At 42.1% G+C, this 26,328-nt stretch overlaps 1 protein-coding gene across 1 annotated transcript in view; it reads right to left on the bottom strand.

The window, feature by feature from the left end:
* Positions 1-26,328, bottom strand: part of trim36 (tripartite motif containing 36) — a 61,942-nt gene that overhangs the window by 6,765 nt on the left and 28,849 nt on the right. Inside the window, exons 6-9 of the mRNA XM_042333852.1 lie at positions 22,776-23,029; positions 21,650-21,771; positions 16,601-16,894; positions 826-1,123 (exon numbers count right to left, since the gene is read on the bottom strand). Of these exons, the coding sequence (XP_042189786.1) occupies positions 826-1,123; positions 16,601-16,894; positions 21,650-21,771; positions 22,776-23,029 (968 nt within the window). The remainder of the gene's footprint in view (positions 1-825; positions 1,124-16,600; positions 16,895-21,649; positions 21,772-22,775; positions 23,030-26,328) is intronic.

The following is a 26,328-nucleotide window of genomic DNA, read 5'->3' as shown; positions in this document are numbered from 1 at the left end:
AAGTTGTTATTGTTGTTGCTCACAGCTCATTCCTCTAACAGCCCTCGCTCTACGTCCCAGTGACCAAATTGAATGCATTACTCTAAATGTGCTTTGACCAGGACACTGTACAGCTTAAGTTCTAGGGATCTGAATTCAACTACGAGAGAGATCTGAGTTCAATTCCAGGCAGGGCGAAACCTTGGGCAAGTTTCCTTACTCCACACGCCTAATAATAATCCCTCCAAAACCAAAACCAATAATAAATTGGTCATTTTCAATCTACGACTGTTTGTGGGACATTGCTGTGCGCAATTGGCTGCCGTGTTCACCCACAAATATACAGTCAATTCACTTTACAGTGTGTTCTGTGAAGCGCTTTGGGACATCCTCCCGACGTGAAAAGCACTATATCAAATGCAAGGATTATTATTATTATCGTTATTATTATTATAACTACAGTAGTTTGGCAATATATCCCCGGATCCTGTTTGACTTGTTTATTGCAGCCTCACACTGTTTTGACATAGTGAGCAATGAGTCAACTAACACCCTTAAATCTCTTCTACTTTCTCCTTTGAGGTTTGCGAGTTCAAACCCTGCATTGGAACTTTATAAAGAAATCGATATGATCAGAAAAGAGGGAATCTTGAGGATATTGACTATAAACACAGTCAAAGAGAGAGGTTTTTAAGAGAGTTTGGCTTCTGAAGGCAGCCGATGTGAAAATAATGTGCGGAATAAAGCTGAAAATCAGACTGTACCAAATCTCCACAAGATGTTTCAGGAACATTGAGGAGAGAGAGTTGTGACAGCAGTAGCCTTATTAGGCGATGGAGCACCAACCTGGGACTGTTGATATCTCTCGGACTGTGAAACCACTCCTGCAGTTTTGCATCGGACGCCACACCAACCTTCACCAGGTACGCAAAGGACTCCACCTGGAAGGCCCAGTAGTATTTGCCTTTTGTCACTCCTGTATCCCCGATAATGAAATCCAGGGACATGTAGCTTCCCACGACAATGCGCTCCGCACCCAGCAGCAGGGGAAGACCAGCCACGCTCTCCACAGAGTCTCGCTGTTTGCTCAGCACCAGGCGGTCACAGTTGTAACCACATCTTTCGTCAAACAGAAACCTAAGAACTGGGTAACAAAACAAAAAGAGAATCATCAGTTGGTTTTGGAGGATGAAAAATGCAACATGTGATGTTATCACCGGTGAAAGTTATCACATCAACCAAATTAGGTCAAAATCAGTTATTTTCAGATATTCTTTACATTGGCTGTTTCCAAATCTCAGACCATCTTAAGAAGTTAATAGTTATCACTGGCCTCAAGAGGGGCCGTTAAACCTCACTTGGTTCCAGAGACCATGCTGTGCTATTTGGATAGTTTTGCCTATTCATAACGTTGCCTTGTTTTTGTTCACTGGAGTGGAAGGAAGCAGTACTGAACTCCGGTTCAGCAACTAACACTGCCAACTGAGTAAGCCAGTAATGGTGGAAAGACACAAAATAAAGTAACAATAATAAAAAATAATGGTCTTTGCAATTGATGCAGCAACTTTCACGTCTGGAGGAAGTCTCAGAAAGTTTCACAGCACTCACTGTAAAGTGCAATTGGATGTGTATTTTTGTAGGACAATGCAGCAACCAATGTCACACAAACAGCTATGAAGTGAATGATTAATTTTATCTGGGGATTGATGACCAGATCACTGGGAGAAATTCCCTTCTCTTTTCAAATAGTCCATGGGATTTTTAATGTCCACCTGAACAGGCAGATGGGACCTCATTTTTACGTTCATCTGAAGGAAGGCATTTGGACCAATGCAGAAAAGCACACCCTGACATTTCACTAGAATGTCAGCATAGGCTGTGAGTTCACAATGCTGACGTGGACCACCCTCTGGAACTCCATCCCACAAGACAAGACAAGATTCCATTTATTGAGCGTCTTTCACGTTGGGAGGACGTCCCAAGGCGCTGGACAGTTGGGTCAGGACCCGAGCAGGGGGGAAATGGTCAGGGTGAGGGGAGGGAAGGGAGGGAGCGAGGAGGGGGTAGAGAGTCGAGAGGGGAGTTGAAGGCACGGTCAAAGAGAAAGGTCTTGAGACCGGCCTTGAAGGAGGAAAGGGAGGAGGCGGCGAAGGCACTGGGGGATGGAGTTCCAGAGCCTAGGGGCTGAGAGGCTGAAGGCCCGGCCACCGATGGTAGGGCGTTCGGGGCGGGGGATGTGGAGCAGACCGGAACCAGAGGAATGGAGGGTACGGGCAGGTAGGTAGGGGGATAGTAGGTCGGAGAGGTAGGAGGGAGCGAGGCCGTGAATGGCCTTGTAGGTGAGGGTGAGGATCTTGAATTCGATCCTCTGGGGGATGGGGAGCCAGTGGAGGCGAGCGAGGGTGGGAGTGATGTGGTCCCGAAGCCTGGTGCGGGACAGTACACGAGCTGCAGAGTTCTGAATGACCTGCAGCTTGTGGAGGGAGGTGCCGTGAAGGCCGGCGAGGAGAGAGTTCCCATAGTCCAGCCTTGAGGTGATAAAGGCGTGGACCAGTGATTCAGCCGCGTGAGGGGTGAGGTAATGCCGTCGTCTGGAGACATTCCGGAGGTGATGGAAGGCGGTGCCAGTTGTGGCGCGGATATGAGGGAGAAAGGACAGCTCAGGGTCAAACAGAACCCCGAGGTTCCTGACCGGCTTTGAGAGGTGGAGAGTGCAGCCTTGGATGCTGATGCTGTCAGCGCCTGAGGTGCGGAGGCGCTGATGCGAGCCAATCAGGAGGGCCTCAGTTTTGCGCACGTTGAGCTCGAGAAAGTTATCTCTCGTCCAGGACTCGATGTCGGACAGGCAGCTGTCAGGACATCGGTGGTCGTGGAGTTGAGGGTAGAAGAGGAAAGGTAGAGTTGGGTGTCATCTGCATACATGTGGAAGTTAACCCCATGTCTGCGGATGATGTCACCAAGGGGGAGCATATAGAGGGTGAAGAGGAGGGGACCGAGGACAGAGCCTTGAGGGACACCGCACGAGACAGTGCGGGGGCCGGAGGAAAAACCATTTGTGGAGACAAAGTGGAGACGTTGGGAGAGGTACGACCTAAACCACTCAAGGACAGGGCCTTGAAGGTTTAGGTGGGAGGACAGGCGGTGGAGGAGGATATGGTCGACCGTATCGAATGCTGCCGATAGGTCGAGGAGGCAGAGGGAGCTCTGGTCACAGATGGTCAGGATGTCATTGGTGACCTTGACCAGGGCAGTTTCTGTGCTATGGGCAGCACGGAAACCCGACTGAAGGGGTTCGAATAGTGAATGGTTGGAGAGGAAAGAGCGCAGCTGGGAGGCGACAACTTGTTCCAGGACCTTGGACAGGAAGCGGAGGTTGGAGATGGGCCGGTAGCTTGATAGCTGCGACGCATCAAGGGAGGGTTTTTTTAAGGTGGGAGTGATGGTGGCAGTTTTTAAGGGAATGGGAATAGAGCCAGAGGAGAGGGACAGGTTGACGATGTCTGTGATATGTGGGGCAAGGAGGTGGAGCTGGGAGATAAGGAGTGGAGTGGGGATGGGGTCAAGGGAGCAGGTGGTGGGTTTAAGGGATAGGATGAGTTTGGTGCCAGAGGGTGGGGAAACGGGTATGAAGGTGTGTAGGGGAGGATGGGTAGGAGTCGGAGTGTGGGAGGGAAGGGGTGGGTGGTGGGTGGATGTTGGAAGGGAAGTCCCTCCGTCTCACCTCCTCCCTCGCCACCTTCAAGACCCACCTCAAGACCCTCCTCTTCGACTGTGGTTTCGATCTCCCTGCTTCCCCACCTGCCCTCCACCCTCCCCCTAGCTCGAGTCCGTAATTCTGTCTGTATAGTGCCTTGGGACGTTCTCTCGAAGTGAAAGGCGCTTTACAAATCTAATTTTGTTGTTGTTGTTGTTGAACCCACAACTTACTGACTCAGAGGTGAGAGTGCTATCAACTGAGACAGGCTGACATCTATGGATAATAACTCGTAAAAAGTTGGCAGGTACAAAATGATCAAACATGTGCCACTGGGGTTTTACATGTGGTTATTTCCATCGTGATTTACCATTGATCTGAAATTCTCAAGTACAATAGCAAAGACATCAAATTGGATTTATATAGGATAATGCTCCAGAGCACTTTACAATGACAGCTTCTGATACTGGGTGAATGAATGGGAGGCTACCATATGACCAATGGTGGCGTAGAATGGATGAGGAATACATAGCAAGCTTGAGTTAGCTGAGCAGAGGGGTGAGCAGAGGTGTGTGGTTGGGAGAAAATCAGAGCTATAGAGGTGCTTGGATGTGAAGGGATCTTTCGATGGGTGAGGACCTTGAAATCGATCCATTAGGAGATGAGGAGCCAGTGAAGACTGGTGATGGGCAGGCATAGTGTGGGTAAGAATTCAAGCAACAGAGCTTTGAATAAATTGAAGTTTATGGATAGTGGAGCAAGGAGATCAGCAAGGAGGCATTTGAATAGTCCAGGCAGGAATTATGCAAATTCCATTCCAAAGGGATCCACTTTTGCAGTGGAGCTCCCATAGGTCAGTGAGACTTGGGGGATGTACTTTCATTACTGGAAGGACTCCCCGGGCATTGGCCTGCTCCATATTCACCACCATGCCCACTTCACCATTGGACCCTCTGCCTTTTAGCTCCCTCCATCCCGGAATCCCTCCGCCTCACCCCCTTCCTTGCTTCCTTCAAGGCCCTTCAAGTCTCAAGGCCTCTCTTTTTGACCATGCCTTTGGTCATTCTTTGACCCCCAGCCCACTAACCCTCCACCCCGCTTAACTCCAACCTTGAGCTCAGATGCAAACCTTCACTGTCCAGCACCTTGGGACATCCTCCTGCCGTGAAAGATGCTATATAAATTACATTTGTTGTTGTTTAATTAAAAGACACAGTCAATCCACTTTGCAGTATATCCTGTGAACCGCTTTGAGATGTCTCGACGATGTAATAAGGCACTATATGAAATAATAATTATTATAATTATATTAACCATGTTCACTGAAGCAAGAAAGAGCAGGGTGACAGACTAAAGAGATATTTAAAAGGAAATTATAAACTTGCTGGGTGTGGCAGATCATAAATGGGTGTCCTGGGAACTTTCTGTGAAGTCTTTCATCTTCCTGTTCCTCTCCTCCTTCACAGGCAACACAAAGGGTTGGGTTGCACTGCCTGAACCTGTGATCTCAGTCCAAAAATCATTAGAGGAGATGCCAGGAGCAGACCAGCCACTCCCTCAGAGGGAACACAGAGGGAAAGTGAGTTATTTATGAATCAGGTGAGACTCTTCAAAAGGCCTCCGAGTAAGAAGGTTGTAGGTTCAAGCCCTAAATAAGAATTTTCATCTCACAGCCTAGGCTGATGCTCCAATCGTGCTGGGGTGTGCTTCATTGTTGGAGGTGTCATCCTTTGGATGAAATGCTACAACAACAACTTGCATTTATCTAGCGTCCTTCACACCGTACGGCGTCTCGGAATGCTTAACCAAACTTTAACTAAACCAAAGTCCTGTCTGCTTCTTCAGGTAGATGTTAAAGATCCCATGGCATTATTTGAAAAAAAGGACATTTCTCCCAGTATCTTGGGACAAAAAACCCTCAAATAAAAATTACTCGTTCACTTCATGGCTGTTTGTAGACCAATGCTGTGTGTAAATTGGTTATCGCATTCACCTACAAAAATGTACAACAACTGACACTTACATAGCGCCCTTTTCATAGGGTAGCATCTCACAGTGACCATTCTTTACAATGACTCCTGTAAAGCGCTTTGAGATATCCTCCTGCTGTGAAAGGTGTTACAGTATATCAAATGTAAGGATTATTATTAGGAATGGGGTGATTATTTTGCAAACATTTTGCCTAGAAAATTCTGCATGTTCAACGTAAATAGATTAGCACAAAAACACACAAGGCAACTAATTTTTGCCACACAGATTCAGCAGGAAATCACGAATAGAATCCCTTTCTCATGGATTTCAAACAATGCTCGTTCCTCCCTGTCAAGTCATTTGCAAGACTCTCACATCCATTCTTCCTTAAATCTGAGCTGGAGGCCCATACCTGGCTCTAGATATCCACCACTAGGGGGCCCTGTTGGTTGTCTTCTCAATAACTGAAAAGGAACATGTTTCAATTAGGAACCTTTTGTGGAAGGGGTGTGGTGCTGAACATGGGTCACTTTTTCTCTTACAATGTAACTAACTCAACTGGAATGAGATGGGCATGCTAATCAAACACATCAGTTTTCCTCTTCACATGTAATCCTAATGGAATTACATCTCATGTCATAAAAATGTTGGCACTCCTTAATACTGAAGGAAATTCAATTGTCACACTTATTGTCGCTTTATGAAGTGACCGACAATGTGGTTGAAAAAGCAATTATGTGAAAAAGTATAGCTTGTTTCTGTGGGCATCACGATCGATCTCCCTGCTTCTCCCCCTGCCCTCCACCCTCCCCCACCCCTACCCCCATCTCGAGTCCATAACTCTGACTGTCTAGCGCCCTGGGACATCCTCCCGACGTGAAAGGCGCTATACAAATGGAATTTTGTTGTTGTTGTTGTTGTTGAAACATGTCTCATCTTGATTAAGCTGGCGTTCAGTCTTATCTGAAATTACATTTCATTAATACTCTTTTGATGGCTCAGTAGGTAAAGCTCAATGTAAAATTGAAGCATTGAGGTCAGACCTCAGGTTTGATCTCTAGCCTATACTGAACTGTTGCTAAGCACCCTGGAGGTGGTGTCAGCTTCACAGCGGGCATGTCTATTTGCCAAGGCCCCTAGGATGAGGACCTAGATTGAGCAGCTGGTGCTGAGTAAACTGGTACACGGCATTGGACTTGGACGTCAAGAACATCAAGGTGGCTTGCACATCACAAGCTGTCCTGCAAAGGTCCTCCCACCACATTGAAGGCAGATGCCCGCCAGATAGCTGTTGAGGAAACTCTGAGGCTTGAGGTGACAGCTGCTGGAAGGCTTTACCTGGAGTCGGAGTTAGTGAACACATGTTCATACGTCCAGTGCCTGGAATCCACCTTGATTGGCCTGCAGAGAGGCAGCAGCTACTGCTTAAACTCTGCACCTCCAATTGGTGGAACCATTGCTCAATGAGAAGGGATGTCTATGATTCTATGATGTACGCCCGAGCTGCGGACAGGAAGACGGTGGTAATGCTCTCACCTATTTCTTGCTGAGATGCGTTGCCCACCAGGAAGCTCGCAGGGAGTTCCTTGTACCTACCATCCACCTAGTGAGAGCTCAAACCCGCACTTGTTGGATGTCGAACAACCAACAACCAACAAGTTACTATTCTCCGCGTGGGGGCGGGTAGGGAGGTAATTGGGATCTCGTTGGAGCTCCAACTGGCTCCAGGTGACCTGCCTGGCAACGGAATCGAGCCAGCCCTGTGTGGCGGTCTCGGTTGTCTGGTTGCTAAGCCAGGCGGGTTTGCGGTAATCCAGGGCACTGTTGGTGACAGCACAGTCAGTCTGGCTCATCGATAGGACTTGGAAGGGCAGACTAATCACTCAGCTCCTGTTAACCCTGCAACAACAACAACAACAAGATTCCATTTATTGAGTGCCTTTCACGTCGGGAGGACGTCCCAAGGCGCTGTACAGTTGGGTCAGGACCCGAGCAAGGGGGAATGGTCAGGGTGAGGGGAGGGAAGGGAGGGAGCGAGGAGGGGGTAGAGAGTCGAGAGGGGAGCTGAAGGCACGGTCAAAGAGAAAGGTCTTGAGACCGGCCTTGAAGGAGGAAAGGGAGGAGGCAAGGCAAAGGCACTGGGGGATGGAGTTCCAGAGCCTAGGGGCTGAGAGGCTGAAGGCCCGGCCACCGATAGTAGGGCGGTTGGGGCGGGGGATGTGGAGCAGACCGGAGCCAGAGGAATGGAGGGTACGGGCAGGCAGGCAAAAACCATAATGGGTAGGGTGGTCCTAGCTGGACAAGCAACGGGAAAGCTTGCCAGACAGCAATATCAGTGGCAAGCTATGCGGTTTTAGTTGGTTAGACTCCAGCAGTACACCAACACACTCTCTGGGGTCCCCAAGCCTTGGTTCTTGCCAACCTGCAATTAAAACTTTCAGGAATTAGGTAAGCAGGATGCTTCCCTCCAAGGAGAGAGTGTGCATTTTATTCCAACAATCTATCTCTGGGATTTCCATGTGTAGGTGGGATGCATGGAAATTGCACTTTGGTTTGGATACTCTTAAGCATGTTGATGGGATTCCGACTGACCAAAAAAAACTCTAGTCTCTACAGGGTTAACTTATCTCAGCCAGGTAGCAACGTCCTTGGGACGTGGAAGATGCTTTATAAATGTAAATTGTATTGCATTGTGTATTGCAATTGGCACTGGCACTACTGGGCTTGGGGAGTGGATACATTAGTCAGTACCAATTCTCATTTCTAATTGCTGGACACTGCAAGCACTCGCTGTCTGACCTCACACGTAAAGAACAGTCTATTAGACAAGGTTTTGGAAGGCGCCTAGCACCTGTGAAACTGTAGCCCAGCATGACTGCCAACACTTTCAGGAGAGATGGGATATAATTGAAGTAGAAGACAACATAGCTAAAAATGCCCTCATTGGAAAAGCACTTCAGGACATAAAGTGTGACAGTTCCAGGGAACCAGCTGCATATCACGCCGACCCCTGAGAAATCAACTCTGACCAGAGATCACCTTGGAGCTGACTTCCTGCATGTTGCCTTTATAATAATAACAGTAATAATGATAATAATTACTGCATTTGAATAGCTTTTTTCACATCTGGAGAATGTCTCAAAGCTTTTCACATGATTTACTGTAGTGCCTGTTTACTTTGTAGGGGAACAAAGCAGCCAATTTACACACAGCAATGTCCCACAAAATGAAATCGTTATATCCATAGGGATTTATTTGGCATTATGGTGCCATTTCCAGTGTCATTTTAAATTTGAGCTCTTTCTCAACTCTGATCTCTATCTCCGGAGGTCTTACTATGACAATGCTGATTTGTTTTGTGCAATTTGTTCAGTGGTTTCTAGAATCAGGATCATTGTCTGAAAGATTTCACTGTCATTTTGTGGATTAGGTGATGAAATGAGACCCAGCGGGAAGGCTACTATAACAAGAAGAATCACTTCACAGGTTACTGGCTAACTCAACCAAGTCATGAAATAAATGTCAAGTCATTGGATGGTTGATGCCTGGAACAGTTACTTATCTTTGTTTACATGTTTAATAGGGGGCGACCATAACCTCTGATCTGAGGTCTGAATTCATACAAGGAATTATCAATAATCTAATGAAAGCTCAATTATAAAATAAACTTTTCTGGGTCTTGGTGAGAGCTGTATAATTTTTTTCATTCACCTAAACTAAAGAATTAACACAGAAAATAAGTATGAAAACAAAAAACAATAGTTACCTGACCCTCTAAGAGTCCAAAACAGTGTGACCTGTCACCTCAATCCAGGATGGCGGCAGATCACTGACACCACATTCCTACACTTGCTTGTTTAAGAAAGCTGCACATGTTGTCCCATAGTGTATTACTGTACCATGGAACACAGTACCAGAGATTCACTTTAACCCTCTATAGTGGCATATGAAGACAAGAATTCCAACTACCAACGTTTTCAAAACCCTAAAGAGAAAGGTTTCACACTGTATTAAGGTCTTAAAGGCACACAGGAACCAGCTTTATTTGAGCAGCTAATGAAATTCCTTGTTGATGGATTAAGATGCTTGTTTACTTCATGGGGCCATACTTCTTCAATAAAGAGCAAGTGATAAACCCACAGCAATTTACTAAAGAATTCAGTATCATGGAAACCCAATACAAAATCTTAAAACCCTGAAATGATCAATTTCATGGCTTTTCTACATCACATTAGAAATAGAAGCTGCTGGGGTTTTATCATCTTAAAATAAAGTAATAGTTGCTATTCACTGCCTTTAGATTCCTCCCGAAAACCTCTTCTGATTTGACAGTCTTTAAAATATAGGACCAGACCAATTTCATATATTGTGATAACAACTTGCATTTACATAGCATCCTTCATACAGGGTAGCTTCTCGAGCAGTTGATGCTGCAGAATGTTTATATGAACAAGTATTAAAAGATATATTCCATTATCAGAGCACAAGGTTCATACAATGACCATTGAGAGATTCCAACCCAAAACTCAGACAAACTTTGAACCTAAAGAGTTAAATGGGCCTTTTGTTTGCTTTGCGTGTACTTGTTCCACTGGCTCCCAATCTTTCTTCGCCCAAGGGGCAAATGAATCAATGACATCATCCAGCAAAGAGATGGAAGTAACTGAAAAAATAAAAGTAGTTAAACGGCCCCAAGATTGGGGTATTTTTCCACTTAACAGTACACTCTCCTTTCTCATAACTCCTGGGGCGATCTGGTCATGCAATTTTGTTGTTGTCATGTAAATAGAGGGGCAGTAGTACATCATTCGGTCTTTTCAAGCCTGCCCTGCCATTATATGAGTTTCTAATATCTAATTTTCTCTAATTTCCCAATCCCATTTACCCCACCTTTTCACCATATCACTTAATACTCTTACTTCCTTCATACCTGTCTGTTTCCCCAAAGCACCTCAGTTGCCCATTGCAATCCATTGCATGGATTCTGTGCCAATTCCCCAACTGTGACCTATTCCCCAGCTGTCACGGGCAGTGCTTCAAACCCAGAGCTCATTTAAATTCCACTGCTCCAAACAGTTTGCAAAGACTCTTGCTCTTTACCAATCTGAGAACTAATTATATTTGGAATTGCTCCTAACTTCATCAGAACTGGGCTTGATTCCCAGAATAGTTGCTGCTCATAGAGGAGGAGATATATTTCATGCTGAATCACGTACTCAGAATCTGTTGCATGTTCTGCAGGAGTAATAGTAATCTTTGTACTTGCATTTGATATAGTATTGCACCTATTACATTGAAATGCACTTCACATGGAATTGCTCTAAAGTGTGGCAACTATGTGGCAGTCAATTTGCAAACAGCAATGTCCCACAGACAGTGATAATTTTATCTGGAGGATTAATAGCTGGGACACTGAGAGAAAATCCCTTCTCTTTCAAATAGTGTTACAGGATCTTTAACGTTCACCTGAAGAGGCAAACAGTTTTAATGTCTCATCCAAAGGACGACACCCCTGTCAATGCAGTACTGCACCAGCACTGCACTGGAGTGACAGCCTAGAGTATGAGCACAAAGTGAGGCTTGAATCCACAACTTTCTGACCCGGAGGCGACAGTGCCACCAACTGAGCCAGGCTGACACGTATTGAAGCTGATAAACAATTAGTACAGTTAGGCCAAGATGTCTGGAAGGACTTCATTGTCAGAGACTTCCGATGCTCGGCAGGGAGGAAGAACCAAGAGAACATTTAACTGGAAAAGGGTAAACAAGTTAAAACAAGTGCAGAGAATTCAGTTGCAATTTAATATTATTGAGAATCTTGGCTTTATAGTACCAATTATTTACCAGCTTCAATACGTGTCAGCCTGGCTCAGTAGGTAGCACTCTCCAGTAAATGATTATTACGATGAACATTCCTTGGCATAGGCATACCAGTGGTAGCAAACTGATTCCTTGTCATTTCTGGTTTGCTCCTTTAAGTATTACACTACATCCTGTTGAAACTGCCTTCAAACCTGTTCAAACCAGCGTTTGTTGGAATGTAACTCTTTTAAGACTACGTTTCAAAGCTGATGGCACAGCGAACACTTCATATATCTTACCAGCTGGATGCATGTAGTTTTTATTTTGTTAAAATCTGATACAAGTTTTAATTGCTGTTTTGCAAAGGGCCCTTGAAAACTAAATAAAAGGGTCACTGAAGGAAGAATGATGTTATAACTAATAGCAGGTGCCCGGGGGTAAAAATCTTATGTTTGTTTCAAAAAAAAGTTCCTCAAATTAAAAAAAATGCTGGTGGGAGAGTAAAGCATTTGTTTGGAAAACATTGCTAATAAGCTCTTTTTGTGCAGTCTCTGTTCAAGCTATTCTATTCAAACTAAGCCAAATGACCATTAAATGAAAGCTCCTTGAAGTGCACTACAAACTGTACAATGAATGTCTCTGTAATGGAGACTGGTCTGATCAGGTAACTCTGGAGTGACAAAGCCAGCCATAAGAAAATCCCCCCCCCCCATTGAATGGTATTAAGAAAGTCCTCCCGATGTGAAAGGAGCTACACCAAATGCATAGATTATTATTATTCAATAATTATTAATAGTTATAATAATTGTTATTTAGTATTATTATTTGATAATTCTTATGTAATTATTAATTATCTGCTTTTATGCTGTAATTTCTATGCTTGCAAGATCCCTAATTTAATCCTTGCCACTTCCTTCCCCATTTTCAGGATGCGATGGTACACTGTTGATGTTGGCACGTCCTCCCGATGTGAAAGTATAGAAATACAGCAGAGAAGCAGCCTATACTGGTGTTCCATCCTCCACTGCAGCTAACTATAGATGAACTTTGTTATAAACCTCTTTGTTAGAACTTAAGGTCATAGTTAGGATTCAAATGCAGTTTGGGGACAAGGCCACATTGTTTTAATCTCATCCAAAAGACAAGATGTCGACTGCCTGTTCAGATGAATATCCCACAACACGATTTGAAAAGACAAGGAAGTTTCTCGTACTGTCCTGGCCAACAACGCTCCAGATTATTTGGTTGTTCACCTGATAACTGTGGGATTTTCCTGTGCACAAAATAACTGTCATGTTAATACACAAGCCATTACCTGCAGTGCTATTTGAAATGTCATATGATAAAGCACTACAAAAATGGAAACTTGTTGTTTCCTGCTATCTCTAAATGCAATCGGGGCTTTTGCCAAGAAGTACCCGATGAATCATTTTCGAATATCTAGATCTAAAGGGCTGAGAAATTGAACACAAAAGAAAAAAAATATTTCGGCCCCATCTACAGAAAGTGAGCAGTGTTTTAAAAGAGAATGTGAAGGGTTCATGCAATCGTATCAGTAAATTAGAATTGTTTCAGGAGACAAGGTCCACTGCAGCCACTTCCCATCCCCTCTGTATTCACACAGCAGGTTCACAACCTCAGTGCAGCATCAGGCAATATGCTATGGTTACCCAAAGACCAGGGGACAAAACAAAGGCAGGTCAGCCTGAATCAATAATAGTAATAATAAATCCTTGCATTTGATTTAGATTGCCATTGAGACTTCTCAAAGCGCTTCACAGGATATACTGCAAAGTGGATTGACTTTGTATTTTGTGGGCAGCCAGTTGCACACAGTAATGTCCCACAAACAGCTATGGAGTGAGTGACCAATTTCATTTTGGGGGATTGTTGGCCAGGACAATATCAAACAGAATAAGGAGCAACTTCAAGTCAGGTCCCCTGTCCACCTTCTCATCTCGCAAACGGTATACATCATTGAGAGAGTTAAGTTAAAGGAAATTTAGGAGCGAGGAGGAGGTGGTTTGAAGCGAAATTGAGGAAAAATAAGCAAATTAATTGAAATGTGGAATATAACAAATAATAATAATAAGCCATGAGATGAATGACCAATTTTATTTAAGGGTATTGTTTTCCAGGACACCAGGAGAAACTCTCTTCTCTTTTTGATAATGCAGGGGATATTTAACATCTACCTAAACAGGCAGACTGGACCTGAGTTTAACGTTTCATCTGAAGGACAGCAGCAATGCAGCACACCTCCAGACTAGACTGAGTTCAAGGTCCTGACCTCGGGCTTAAACTAACAACCTTCTGACTTAGAATTGAGAGTCCGACCAGCTAAGCCAGGCTAACACCTAACGGTACCAATAATCTTGTAGAGAGAGTTGATGGGCTGTGGTAGGCTGGGGGTTCTGGAGGGATGAGATTGGTTGGGATTGATCAATCCAGACAAATTTTGTGATGTTGTGATCTAGTGAACAGATTTTGCAAAAGAAATAAACAGAAATGAATAAAAAGACAAAAATTAAAGAAGAGTCCAAGAACATATGAGGTGAAGCAGTAATGAATTATGCTGATCACTGTCCAGCCTGATTCTTGGTGGATTCAGGTTATGTAAGAATTATGTAATGAATGCAGAACCCATTAACACCAAGCATAGTGTTGCAGTGACCTACTTCTAATAATAATCTGTATAGGGTTTGACTATTATTTCCTGCATAAATTGGTCAATGAGTGCAAAATTAATCCCTGTGGACTGAAGAGCTATATCACACATGCACTACTGTCTTCATGTTAAAAACCTCTACACTTTTTCTGAAGATGAATGATATGTTCAGAAATTGGAAAAAGGCAGAGGAAGCTGCTCACTTGTTCTGACGTGCCCCATCCACTGGTACAGCCTGTTGAATACATTATAGTCAGAGAACAACATTTTAGCTACATATTTGATTCCATCAGGTTCACGTTAGTAAACTTGGCTCAGTTGTCAGCAGTCTCACCTGTGTCTGAGATTGTGGGTTTAAGGCATCAAGTCATGGCTTGTGTCATAGTCTAGGAGCTAGCCTTGCAGTATAATGTGGGAGAGTGCTGTATAGTTGCAATGTGCTGTCTTTCAGGTTAGAAACTATACTTGACTATTTTCAAGTGGACGTTAAAGATCCCGTGAGACTCGGGGAGAAACTGCACTTTTGTGACTTTTTAATGAACAGTCAATATCTACCAGTAGGTGAAGCACCTCTTTGGTAAGTGGATTCAACACTTTCTATCTCGTTCAACCTCCAATTTTTTTAAAAAAATTTAATTTTTAATCATTGAGGCGATTCCAAATGTTTTTCTAATATCGCTTTTCTGGGATTGATGCAATACAATTTGTTTTTACATAACACCTTCCACGTCAGGAGGACATCTCAAGGCACTTAACAGTCCAGGCTGAGCACACAAATTGGTGATATGAGCTGCGGGGGTGTGGAGGGGAAAGATGATCAAAAGTGCAGTTAAAGAGGTAGGTCTTGAGATGGACCTTGAACAAGGTGAGAGAGAGAGAGTTGATAATTTGCTGAATATAATATAAAGAAATAATATAATTTATAAATAAATAAACAAACAAACATATGATCAACCAGCGAGGGGGTGAAATCCACATTCTCAGGCTCATGAATGACTTTTAAGTGATTAGAAAAACGTGGCTTGGCCTAAACCTGATGAAAACTTAAAAAAACAGAAGAACCATGTACAATGTGATGTATGGCTTTTTTCGTAATGCAATATTTTGACATCCACTGGTATCCCTATTTTATTAAAAATGCCCCTAAAGCATGAGTTTGCAAATCCGGTCCTGAGCTGTCAGAAATGGCAAGGCCTTTTCAAAGTGGCTTATGTTATAAACTAAGGTTTAAGCAGCTCTTGCAGCAGAAATTCTTTCCATTTTCCATGATTACAAATCTTAACAATGGAACAAGACTGCCAGCTTGCTCCATAATCCTTTTACCTTGTCATGTGTGACATTTGTACAGAAAGCTCAATTTGTTTCCATTTACCACTAAACTTAAAACCAATTATTCCATTTATCTGGAAAACACAACACATAAACAGCTTACTTACCCTTTAACCCTTAGAAAGCTTAACCATTATCTCTGGTTTGTACGCTCTGCAAAATTCTTTACCGGAGTCATAAAATTTAGACATTACCCGTGATAAATATGCCACAGGTTATATCTGTTACTACTCGTGTGGGATCTATCATTATCAACTGCTATAAAAACTTGGAGTGAATTTTATCCATTAGAAGTCTTACAACAATCCAGCCAGTATTGCAAAGATTGTGTCATTCCTAAAACACTCCACTGATATTTAATTTTTTTTATCAATATGTGTTTTGAGATACTGTCCTGAACTTCTGAATAATGGTAGTGCCCAAACCCATCTGAAAATGCTTGGGTGCTGTCATCCTGGATTCCCAAATAGAAGGGATGAATTTTAATGTTCAAAAATAATCCTCGCTAAGCAGGAAGCCAATATCAATAATAATAATACTACTATTAATAATAATAATCCTTGCATTTGATATAGCGTCTTATCACATCTTTAAGACGTCTCAAAGCGCTTCACAGAATATACTGTACAGTATATGAATTGATTGTATATTTTGTGGGTGAAATTGTGGCAGCCAACTGCATACAGCAATGTCCCACAAACAGTTGTGGATTAAGTGACCAAATTTTTTTTCTCTCTAAGTGAATCTTAAGCAAGGCAGCTCAGGGCAGGTTAATGACTTCAAAATCCTTTATAATCTTTGAGGTGGGTTCTGTTCCTGTTTTCTTTCAGGCTCCTCCTCAAGAGAAGGAAAGCAAGTGTGCGTACGAAATGAATGGAACTGACTACTGTGAAAGAAAGATTAAAAAAGTACGACACAATGCCCCTGGGGCATTATTAACATGTACAGGTAAATCGCCATCAACTGCATCGAGATAGAAACCACAAGTGTTGTTTAGGGCTTGAAAAAGTCTTCATCGAGAGCTTTGAAGACCTGCTCTTCTCTTTTGAAAATAATACATTTTATACATTATTATTAAAGTTAGAAATGCAACTGTAATTATACAGGTAATTCAGTAATCCACCCCACCCCACACCTCCCTTTACCAAAGGCCATACCTGGGGCAGGTGGCGTATGGAAAGACACCTCCTTGCTATAGTTGCTGTAGACAGACTTTTTGCAACCCTTGATTCTGAAGAGATAAACACTATCGATGTCCAGGCCAGGGATGGTTTTACTCGTGCTCTCCACGTCCTCAGTGCACACCCAGGGAGAGTCTCCCTCCTGGTCAAGTTTCCTGTATTCGAGCCTGTAATGGTCGACTGAAGGGGTGCCGCTGGGCTGCTGCCAGCAGATGAGACCTTGGTTATATAGATGGCTCTCCTTCAGGTCAATAAGTGGAGCTTCTGGAACTAAAGCATTAATGACAAATGAGCATTCTACACATCAATAAACAAATCCTTGCATCTGATATAATGCTTTTCACGTCTTCTAGACGCCTCAAAGCGCTTCACAGGTTATAGTGTAAAGTGAATTGACTGCATATTTTGACTGTCGTGGACTGAGTGTCCAAATTATTATTTTTATTTATTTTTCTTGAGGGATTATCCTCCCGACGTGAAAGGCGCTCTATAAATGTAATTTTGTTGTTATGTTGTTGTTGTCTCTCGTTTGCGAGGCGAGTGCTCTAACAACTGAGCTAAGGACTCCACAGTAGCAATAATGCAGTAAATAAACACAGTAGCAATATGCAGGTCACTCACAGCTCATATCTACAATAGTGTTCACCTAATAATAAGAACAATAATCCTTGTATTTGATATAGAATTTTTCATGTCAGAAAGACTTTTCAAAGTGCTTCAAGGGTTTACTGTAAAGTGTAGTAACTGGGTAAATGAAAGCGGCATCCAATTTGCGCACAGCAATATCCCACAAGGAAGCCATAAAGTGAATGGCCAATTTTATTAACATTAAAATCAGAAGGCACTTGGAACCTGGGGTGTAGTGTTATATACAGTATTGACTGATATTTAATATTCCTATTTACATTTCTGTCTCAAAGTTCAGAACCAATTGCTGAAAGTAGTTTCACTATTCTATGATTCTATGATTCCTGAGTGGCTAAACTAATTTGTAAAATGCTACACTAAAATCAGGATCAAATGGATGTGAAACCAGAGAATTCAATGAAAGCAATTTGTTGTTTGTGGGAAACATCCCTTCATTACTCATCACAAGAAGTGCCTGTAAAAGGACTAAAGAGCTGAAATAAATTCCTCCAACTCTCTGACTTCAAGTAGAATTTTCATAAGTTTTTCATTGCTGAACCAGTTTGCAGGACACATTTCCCTGTATCATGCAAAGTATTTTTTTTCTATTAAGCAATGCTTAACTCTCAGAAAATCTATGTTTTTCCAAGACTTAAATGTTGTTTATATATTTTGTGAGGGTCCTCTAGTTTTCTAAAGGAGACCTTTCTCATATTCCCGGAAAGGATACAAGGAAAGTCTTGGGATCTTTCCTCACCTTCAGCTTCCATCCTCTCTCCATATCAGTCTTCACTGTCCTTTGATTTTATTAACACTATTTCAGCCACTGCTCCCGCTCATTCCTCTCTCATTCCTCTCAAGCTCAACACAATTCAACCCCAATTCATTCCACTTTACAGTAATTCTTTTGAAGCATTTTGAAATGTCTTATTGACATAAAAGCCACTACATCAAATGATAGGATTACTCTTATTATACAACACACACTTACACACTCTGCACCCTCCCTACATCTTTACTGCGCACTAACTCATTCATTCTCAAGATCTCAAGATTGTAGAGTTCCTTTATCTTCCTCGTACATGCCCTTCCTAACAAGATATGTGGTTATAGCTGGTTAAAGTCCAGAAATATCCCAATGTCCATTTGCAAACCTCCGCCTAATACTCTGCAAAATTATTAATTAATAATACTCTGTAAAACAAGGTACTTACCTCCCAGGGAGAGAATGTACATTTCATTCCAGACATAGGGAAATGTCAAATGTAGGTGGCATACCCAAGGGGAAATCAGTCTGGATAAGCATTCTGAATCACCACCTTGCATTTATTTAGTCCTCTACACTGAGTGAAAGGTGCTATAGAAATGCAAGTCGTTGTTTCGTCATCATCGTTCTGGATAATTGTACTTATGGTGATGGGTTTCCACATCCATCAGTTACATGACTAACCCCCCAAAAATACAATTTACACTATATTGTGCCTTTCATGTCTCAGAGGAGGTTTCAAAGCAGTTAAAATAAATCTACAGGATTTAAAGTCCAAAATGTTGGACTTCCACTTGATTTACCTTATCACTCTGCTACTCTTTTTAAACTTAATGTTATGGGTCTCATCCCTTCACCTAAGTTCTTTTTTTTAAAAAATAATAATATACATCTTTCAAGTCAAAAAGAAGTGTGCTTCACAGGCTATACTGTAAAGTGCAGTGACTGTGTTTTGTGAGCGAATGCAGGTATAGAGTGTTTATACCCAAATATCTACAGAGGCTCTAGATATGGCTCAACAGCTTGAACATCAAGTAAACACCAGAAAGTCAATATCCGCACTCAGGCTTTTAGTGGATAATGTATCTTGAAAAGTGAGAGTCAGAGCCATTAATATTTTGAAAGCGATTCTTACTGAATCAATAACAGACTGTATTACTACCATCAGGTCCTGAATTTAGTCTGTAAATGGCATGAAACATGTAGCATATAATCTAAACAACATCCTGCTTCAGTGCAGGTCGTGTCCGTGGAGGGTAAGACCAGCCTGAAAGCATCGTTTATCATCAATCTTAAGGCATGTATTGATCCAATTGAATTAAGTCCCCATTAAAGCAGCAGAATGCCAGAGTCAGTGTGAAATTTAACTGAGCTGAAAAAGACTAATTTCTTACCTGAAGTGTCAGATGCTAAGGTATTACTACAGGAATAATTGATATAAATGTACCAGTTACATCTACAGTGATTGGAGTCAAAAACACAGTATTCACAAAGGATCCGTACATATTGTGCATCACAGCAACTCGCAGGTACTCAAGAGATTTTATTCACAGAATCGGAATGGAATCAGAGTGATACACGTCCTGTACAGGTACAATATGATTGACACAAATCCTGTTGGGAATACTGCTGTTTTATCGCCTCCCCTGAATTGTGCATAATCTTTATACAAGGAAGTAGATGAGCTGAGGCAACAGGCTGCACCACAGGGAACACAACACAGCTTTAGGCTCAACTGTCCACACAGTTATTTCTTGCCCAAGTGCGGCACTGGGGTGAGTGGACAGTAGCCACAATAATGGAGGAAAGGGGAAATAAAATACATAGAGTAGAGTTGTGCACACCTGCTAGTGACCTTCCAATAGCACAGGCATGGAAATAGCTCAACTGCACTTCTTGGTAATGCTGCACATGATGGTGGTGCAAGTGGAGGATCTGTATTAAAGTGGCATTTCTTCTCTTAAAATTCAGATTTTTTTTAAGAAAATGGTGGATTTGAACCATGCAACAGATGTGTGGGGGAAATGCAATATGAAAACGTCAATCTCTTAGAAATGGATTCAGGAAAGGAGGAGATTTATTGTGAAAAGATTGCAGTCCTGGCAGTCAGGAAAATTGTAAATGAGAGTCATTGACAAGGACTGCTAACACAGCACATGGTGCAAAAGGTCACTTTCCAATTCTAGTATGATATTAATCGCACTTATCTGTTGGTCCAGTAGCCTTATCGTGGAATTTAAACTGACCAGATATTCCATTTAGCCTCTTCCTTGACTGCCAATGATGTGCTTCATTACGTAAACACATTTATTGTTCGTTTACTTTATACCATTTGCTCCTTTGCTTTAAAAAACATAATTCTGCGTTACAACTTTTTTGGGGGTGGGTATGGGGGTTAGATAGGTATGTGAAACATGTGGACAACAAGGTACAATGAACTGGTCTGATGGGTTGAATGGCCTCTAAATCAAACTAAGAGTTCTGTGTTAAATATATATATTAATGACTAATTATCTGAACTAATCACTCTGTTCTTATTCTTAGTGAAAACGCTCCCACCCACAACCAACATTTCCAGATCTCCTCAGTTCTTAAAAGAACCAGCTTTCAAATGAAAACTGATTTCTAAGAATTTTGTGCAAAATGTAAGATAATCTTACTGACTAAGACGAGGTAGAATTTCGGGTCTCTGGAGTTATTACTAAATTACTGTTTAGTAGTAATTTAGTAATAACTCCAGAGACCCAAAATTCTACCTAGTCTTAGTCAATAGTAGTAATTTACTATTTAGTAGTAATTTACTAAACTACAAAAGTGTTATTAATTTACAATAAAAATGATATTTTATTATTAATATTATTTTATATTACTAAAATTATTAATTTTCTCAGATTTACCTCTCTCAAAGTCACTAACTGGGGTTTGGCTGCAGTTCTGTACTTCTCTTATAAAGTCACTCTCCACGAGTGAGCTGAGACAGCAACTAACAGCTCAGTTCTTTCCTTGCCTGATAGTCACATCTATGCACATTCCAGCAGTATTCACTGAACACTACTCAGGAAAAGGAAACCAAGGTGATTTTCTCTTTCCTTATCCAGACACAGCAAAGCCGTGGCTCAGATCAGCTAACTCAGCACAGTCCATACAATTATCCCTTTTGCTTTGGACCCTGCTCTGGTGGAATATCAATTAAAAAATTAGCGGTGTTTGTGTATCTATATTGTACCTCTCCTAGGCATAGGACATAATACTAACCGTGTACGGTGGAGCTGAAAAGATGAAGCTGAGTTATGCAAATATCATTCTTTGTGATCGGTGTGAGCATCTTCATTTTCATGGCAGATAATGAATTACTGCCATGTTCAGTGCAACAAGATGGAGTGACGAGGCAAAATGCATTCTGACAGTTTGTTTCAGCTCCTCCATAGTCTCATATTGCTGTTTTGTAATCAGGGGTAGGAGAACTTTCTGGACACCCTGTACTCTGTCAAACTCTACCACCCTGTCACTCTGTTGGACTACCACAAGGAATTGGACAGGACGCCAAACCTTGCTGACTTATTTTAGCTAAAGTACAGCCAGCACAGTCAGGGATATGAATCCAAGTGAAGATTTACTGCAGAGACACTCACCATATGTGAAGGACAAGTGTTTGAGGAGCTCCTCTTCCCTGGAAGTGTCCAGAGTGAATTCTGTGAAGGAAGGCTCCGCAGCTGGCTGGAAGGTTTTCAGTGATTCAGTGGCTGTACGAATCCTGAAACACAAAAGTGTTACCAATCGTAAAGCCTTTCCTTCAGAGAGACAGAATTACAAAAGGCTTGTCGAAACAGCACTCTTCAGACCAAAGATGTACTACGTTACAAAGCTGACTGTGAGCGTGGCAACAGAAATGGGCTTATTTGCCTTTCAGGGTGCTGGAGAGAGGCCAGTGATTTTGCTTTGAGGCCATTGGGACACATTTTGCATTCATTGCTGCAGAGTGTATGCCTAGCCTGTAAATGGGTGTTGTAAATGGTGTAATGGCTGCTGGAAGTTACTTTTTCTCAGATTGAATTGTTGCTGGGGTTTGGCAAGTGTGACACATGGAGCGGATCTGCTGGCTCAGTCCTAGGGAGCACTGGTGGAAACCATTATGTTGGAACATTTTTTGTTCCGATAGGAATCCTCCAGGTGCTGTGAATGATGCAGTTCAGGGATGATAGCTACGTGACCTTTTTCTTCCAAATGAAAACAATTCTGTTGTTGCTTAACCTCCAGTACTTGTAAAAGTCAAAGCATGTTAGAGAGAAGTTATTGCACCATCCCAAAGCAGGGAACCTCCAGACCGGCTCAGCTCCTCCTGAGTTTTGGAATGAAGCCCTGCTCATAGGTCATCAGAACTGCACATTCTAGTGTGATATTAAGAATGTTGCAAAATAGAGACCATTCAACTCACTGAACTATTTTATTATCTGATAGCAGCTTCTAATCTCTACAATCCCTTAACTCTCATACTCTCTAGCTATCTATTTCTCTTTTAAACAACTCAATCAATTCTACGTCTATGGTTCTGGGGCAATTCATTCTACATTCTCGCAACACTTTGTGGAAAGAAATGTACCCTTCATTTCCTTTTAACCACCTTAACTATTTTTTAAGACTATGTTCTGCATTTATTTAAGTGTATACTCTATATATACCCAGCCTCCATGCAAAACATGTGAGTGCTGTGGTTGGTACAGGAATGAGTGACATCCTTACTTCTCCACAAGAACCCACCTAGTGTGTAGCTGCTTTGCTGTTTGCACAAAGCAGGATTGGTCCGTTTCCTTCAGTACCTCCTGAGCATATCCCACCAAGCCACTGTATTCCAGCATCCCCTGATATTCATCCATTTGACTCCGGAGTCTCTCCAGCTTTGAAGAATGGGTCTCCTCGATTGAATGGACCATTTCCACTTTGCGCTGCACCAGGATGTTGCTCAGACGGTCCATCAGATTGATTGTTTCTTCTTTTGCTTTCTCACCGTTACTCTGCAAGAAAATTCTAGGTAAAATGACCATACACCTGAATCCACCACTCACCCTGTCTCCATTTACAGATAAAAGGGGTAAAATTCAAGGCTTTTCACAAGTACATTCATAACTGGCACAATTCCTTAAACATGACAGTGTTCAAAGTCTGGGTAAAATTGTGGCTCTAATTGCCACATGGAATACATTTTGAAATGTCTGCGCACTTTGGAAATAATTATACTCAAAGCAAAACCAGAATGACCAGAGTATCCATTGCCCCTTCTCAACGAGGTCCTGAAGGACAGTGTCCAAACAAAACGTTGTGTCAACAACAAACCCCCAATACCAACATGAATCAACAATTGAGATAGATGCTTCTTGTATCTTCCAGTTGATACCTTTACGGAGCAATCTGAAGCAGTGCAGAGCAATAATACTGCATTGGGACTAGGTTTGAAGCAAGTGAGTGATTCACAGGTATGACAGCCAAAAGCACAATCTCACCTAGAAACAGAAGCACCACAATTCTATCAGAAATGCCTGGAAAAAAGATGATGGGGAATCACAAAACAGGGTGGAAATGAATGGGATTTTGAGGGTGTTAGGCAAAGACTGGCCATCAAGTTTTAAGGCAAGTTTTTGTAGTCAAAGAGAGAGAGATAGAGATCCTTTCCTTGGATCATTCCAAGGAAAGAATTTTAGTATAGATTGTGGGACACTGCTGTGTGCAATTGTATAAGGAGGAGTCCTGTAGCTCAGTGGTTAGAGCACTCGCTTTGCAAGCGAGAGACCTGAGTTCAATTCCAGGCAGGGCGAAACCTTGGGCAAGTTTCCTTACTCCACATGCCTAATAATAATCCCTCCAAAAAAACAAAAACAATAATTAAATTGGTCATTTTTCAATCTACGACTGTTTGTGGGACATTGCTGTGCGCAATTGGCTGCCGCGTTCGCCCACAAATATACAGTCAATTCACTTTACAGTGTGTTCTGTGAAGCGCTTTGGGACGTCCTCCCAATGTGAAAAGCGCTATATCAAATGCAAGGATTATTATTATTATTATAATTGGCTGCTGCGGTTCACCCACAAAATACAATCATTCCACTTTACAATATATTCTGTGAAGCACTTTGAGATGTCTCAACTACGTGATAAGGCACTATATCAATTGTAAGGATTATTATTATTTTAATAGAGTTCCAGAGAATGGGTACATAATAGCTGAAGGCTCAGTTACTAATGGTGAGATGGAGGAAGAGAATCCAGTTTTAGATTTAGGAATGCATATATTTCCTAGGCTCAAAATTACCCTTTTGTACACTTCCACACCCAAATTTAGAACAAACACACTTTGTACATTAAGTTATCTCAGGTCGCAACACATATACCTCGTTTTCCTAAATCGCCTGCAGCCTATATCCTGCCTTGGACGATCTTACACTGTAGCTTTTCATGGCCAGTTGATTGTAACTCACATATTCAGACTCTCTTGCTAGTGAAGAATTGAATATCACTTCCTCTGATGTGAATTAGTTAACCTGATAGTTTGAGAAGCACATTGTGGCTGGTGGCTTGACTGTACAAATATCTTTTTCTGAGAGGTGATTTTTACCTTATTTAGTGATTCCTTTTGCTATATATTTCTTGGCAGGTTACTAAGTCGGTCAGCCTCCGACATTGAGTAGGCCAGCATTCCACATTTCTGAAAGGATGTTATGAAGCTCTACTGTTTGTTTGTACACTTTCAAACCCAGAAAATTAACTGGAGCCAGTTTCCACTTCCAGTACCCTTCATTACTGACTTCTCTGTTAAAGGCGAGCAGGGCAGTAGCAGTCTCAATTAAGGGGAACTGTTTATTCTGGCGGGAGTCCCGTGCCAGAATAACAGCCACCTCTATTAAAAGGTGTCTGACTCCAGATTTAGATTCAATCCCATATAAACATATTAGATTTTAAACAAGGTACCCAGTTGGTTACCAGTTTTATGGATTAGTATAAATGAATCTGAATGAGCTTGATCACAATCATATGACTCAGGCTACAAAATATGATTAGTGAGTTGCCTGATTAGGTGCCAGGGAAAGAGAAACATATTCACCGCACCTTCATCATGCTAATGGATTTAGTTCTTACATAGTGTCCAAGCAAATATGGATAAAAATTGCATTCAGCTTTACACAGAAGACTATAATGGGAAATCCCCTGAAAGACTGACATCGCCATAGGCAATGCGTGTAATACTGAACAGAATTTTTACCCAATAGTGGGATTTCTATAGCACTTTATACATCAAAACATTTCTAAGTGCTTTACAGTAACCATTTCAAATGCAGTGACTATCTGTAGGCATGAACAAGGCATCTTAATGAGGAATCCTTGGTTATTGTAAGGTAAAGAAAGATATTGCAGTAAAACCAAAGAACAAGGTTGTAGAGAAGCAATCGAGTCTCAGGGAGCAGGCCCAGAGAGATGAAAAGAATTGTGAATTAATCTCAGTGATCACTAGTTAAATCCCATCAGAATTAACAAGAAATCTCCAACAAGTAAAGCTGATCCTGCTTGAGATTGAAAAGCTCACACTGTTAATTTAAATTCTGTTGGGATGCTGACCTGGCCTTTCATTTGACTTTCTGCATTAATGAATGAATTGTTAACTGGGCAAGATAAAGGTACCAGAAAATAGCTAGCAGGGTAAGAATGCTTATTGAAGTTACCAATGAAAGCGAGTCAGACAGAGGATCTGAAACATCACATGGTCCTAGCCTTAAATACACTGATGTGTATTTTTTACATAACATAACATGTAGGAGCAGGAGTCGGCCATTCGGCCCTTCGAGCCTGCCCCGCCATTCAATCATGGCTGATCTTCTAATCTAACTCCAGCTAATAACCTGACCCTGCCTTATCCCCATATCCCTTAATCCCTTTTGCAATAAGAAATCTATCTATCTCAGTCTTGAATATGTTCAAGGACTGAGCATCAACAGCCCTTTGGGGTAGCGAGTTCCATACATTCACCACCCTCTGAGTGAAGAAGTTCTTCCTCAACTCAGTGCGAAAGGGCTGGGCTCTGATTTTAAGGTTGTGACCCCTGGTTTTAGTTTCTCCAACCAGGGGAAACAATCTCCCACTATCTACTCTATCATGCCCTTTGATGATCTTATAGGTTTCTATAAGATCACCTCTAATTCTTCTATATTCTAGAGAATATAGGCCCAAATTGGTCAGCCTATCCTCGTAACTCAACCCCTTCATCCCTGGCACTAACCTAGTAAACCTACGCTGCACCCCTTCCAAGGCAAGTACATCCTTCCTT

This window comes from Callorhinchus milii, unplaced genomic scaffold (genome assembly GCF_018977255.1).
Source record: "Callorhinchus milii isolate IMCB2004 unplaced genomic scaffold, IMCB_Cmil_1.0 Scaffold1, whole genome shotgun sequence".
Taxonomy (NCBI): Eukaryota; Metazoa; Chordata; class Chondrichthyes; order Chimaeriformes; family Callorhinchidae; genus Callorhinchus; species Callorhinchus milii.
The sequence above is the reverse complement of the archived record's forward strand: the minus strand, read 5'-3'. Positions and strand labels throughout refer to the sequence as shown.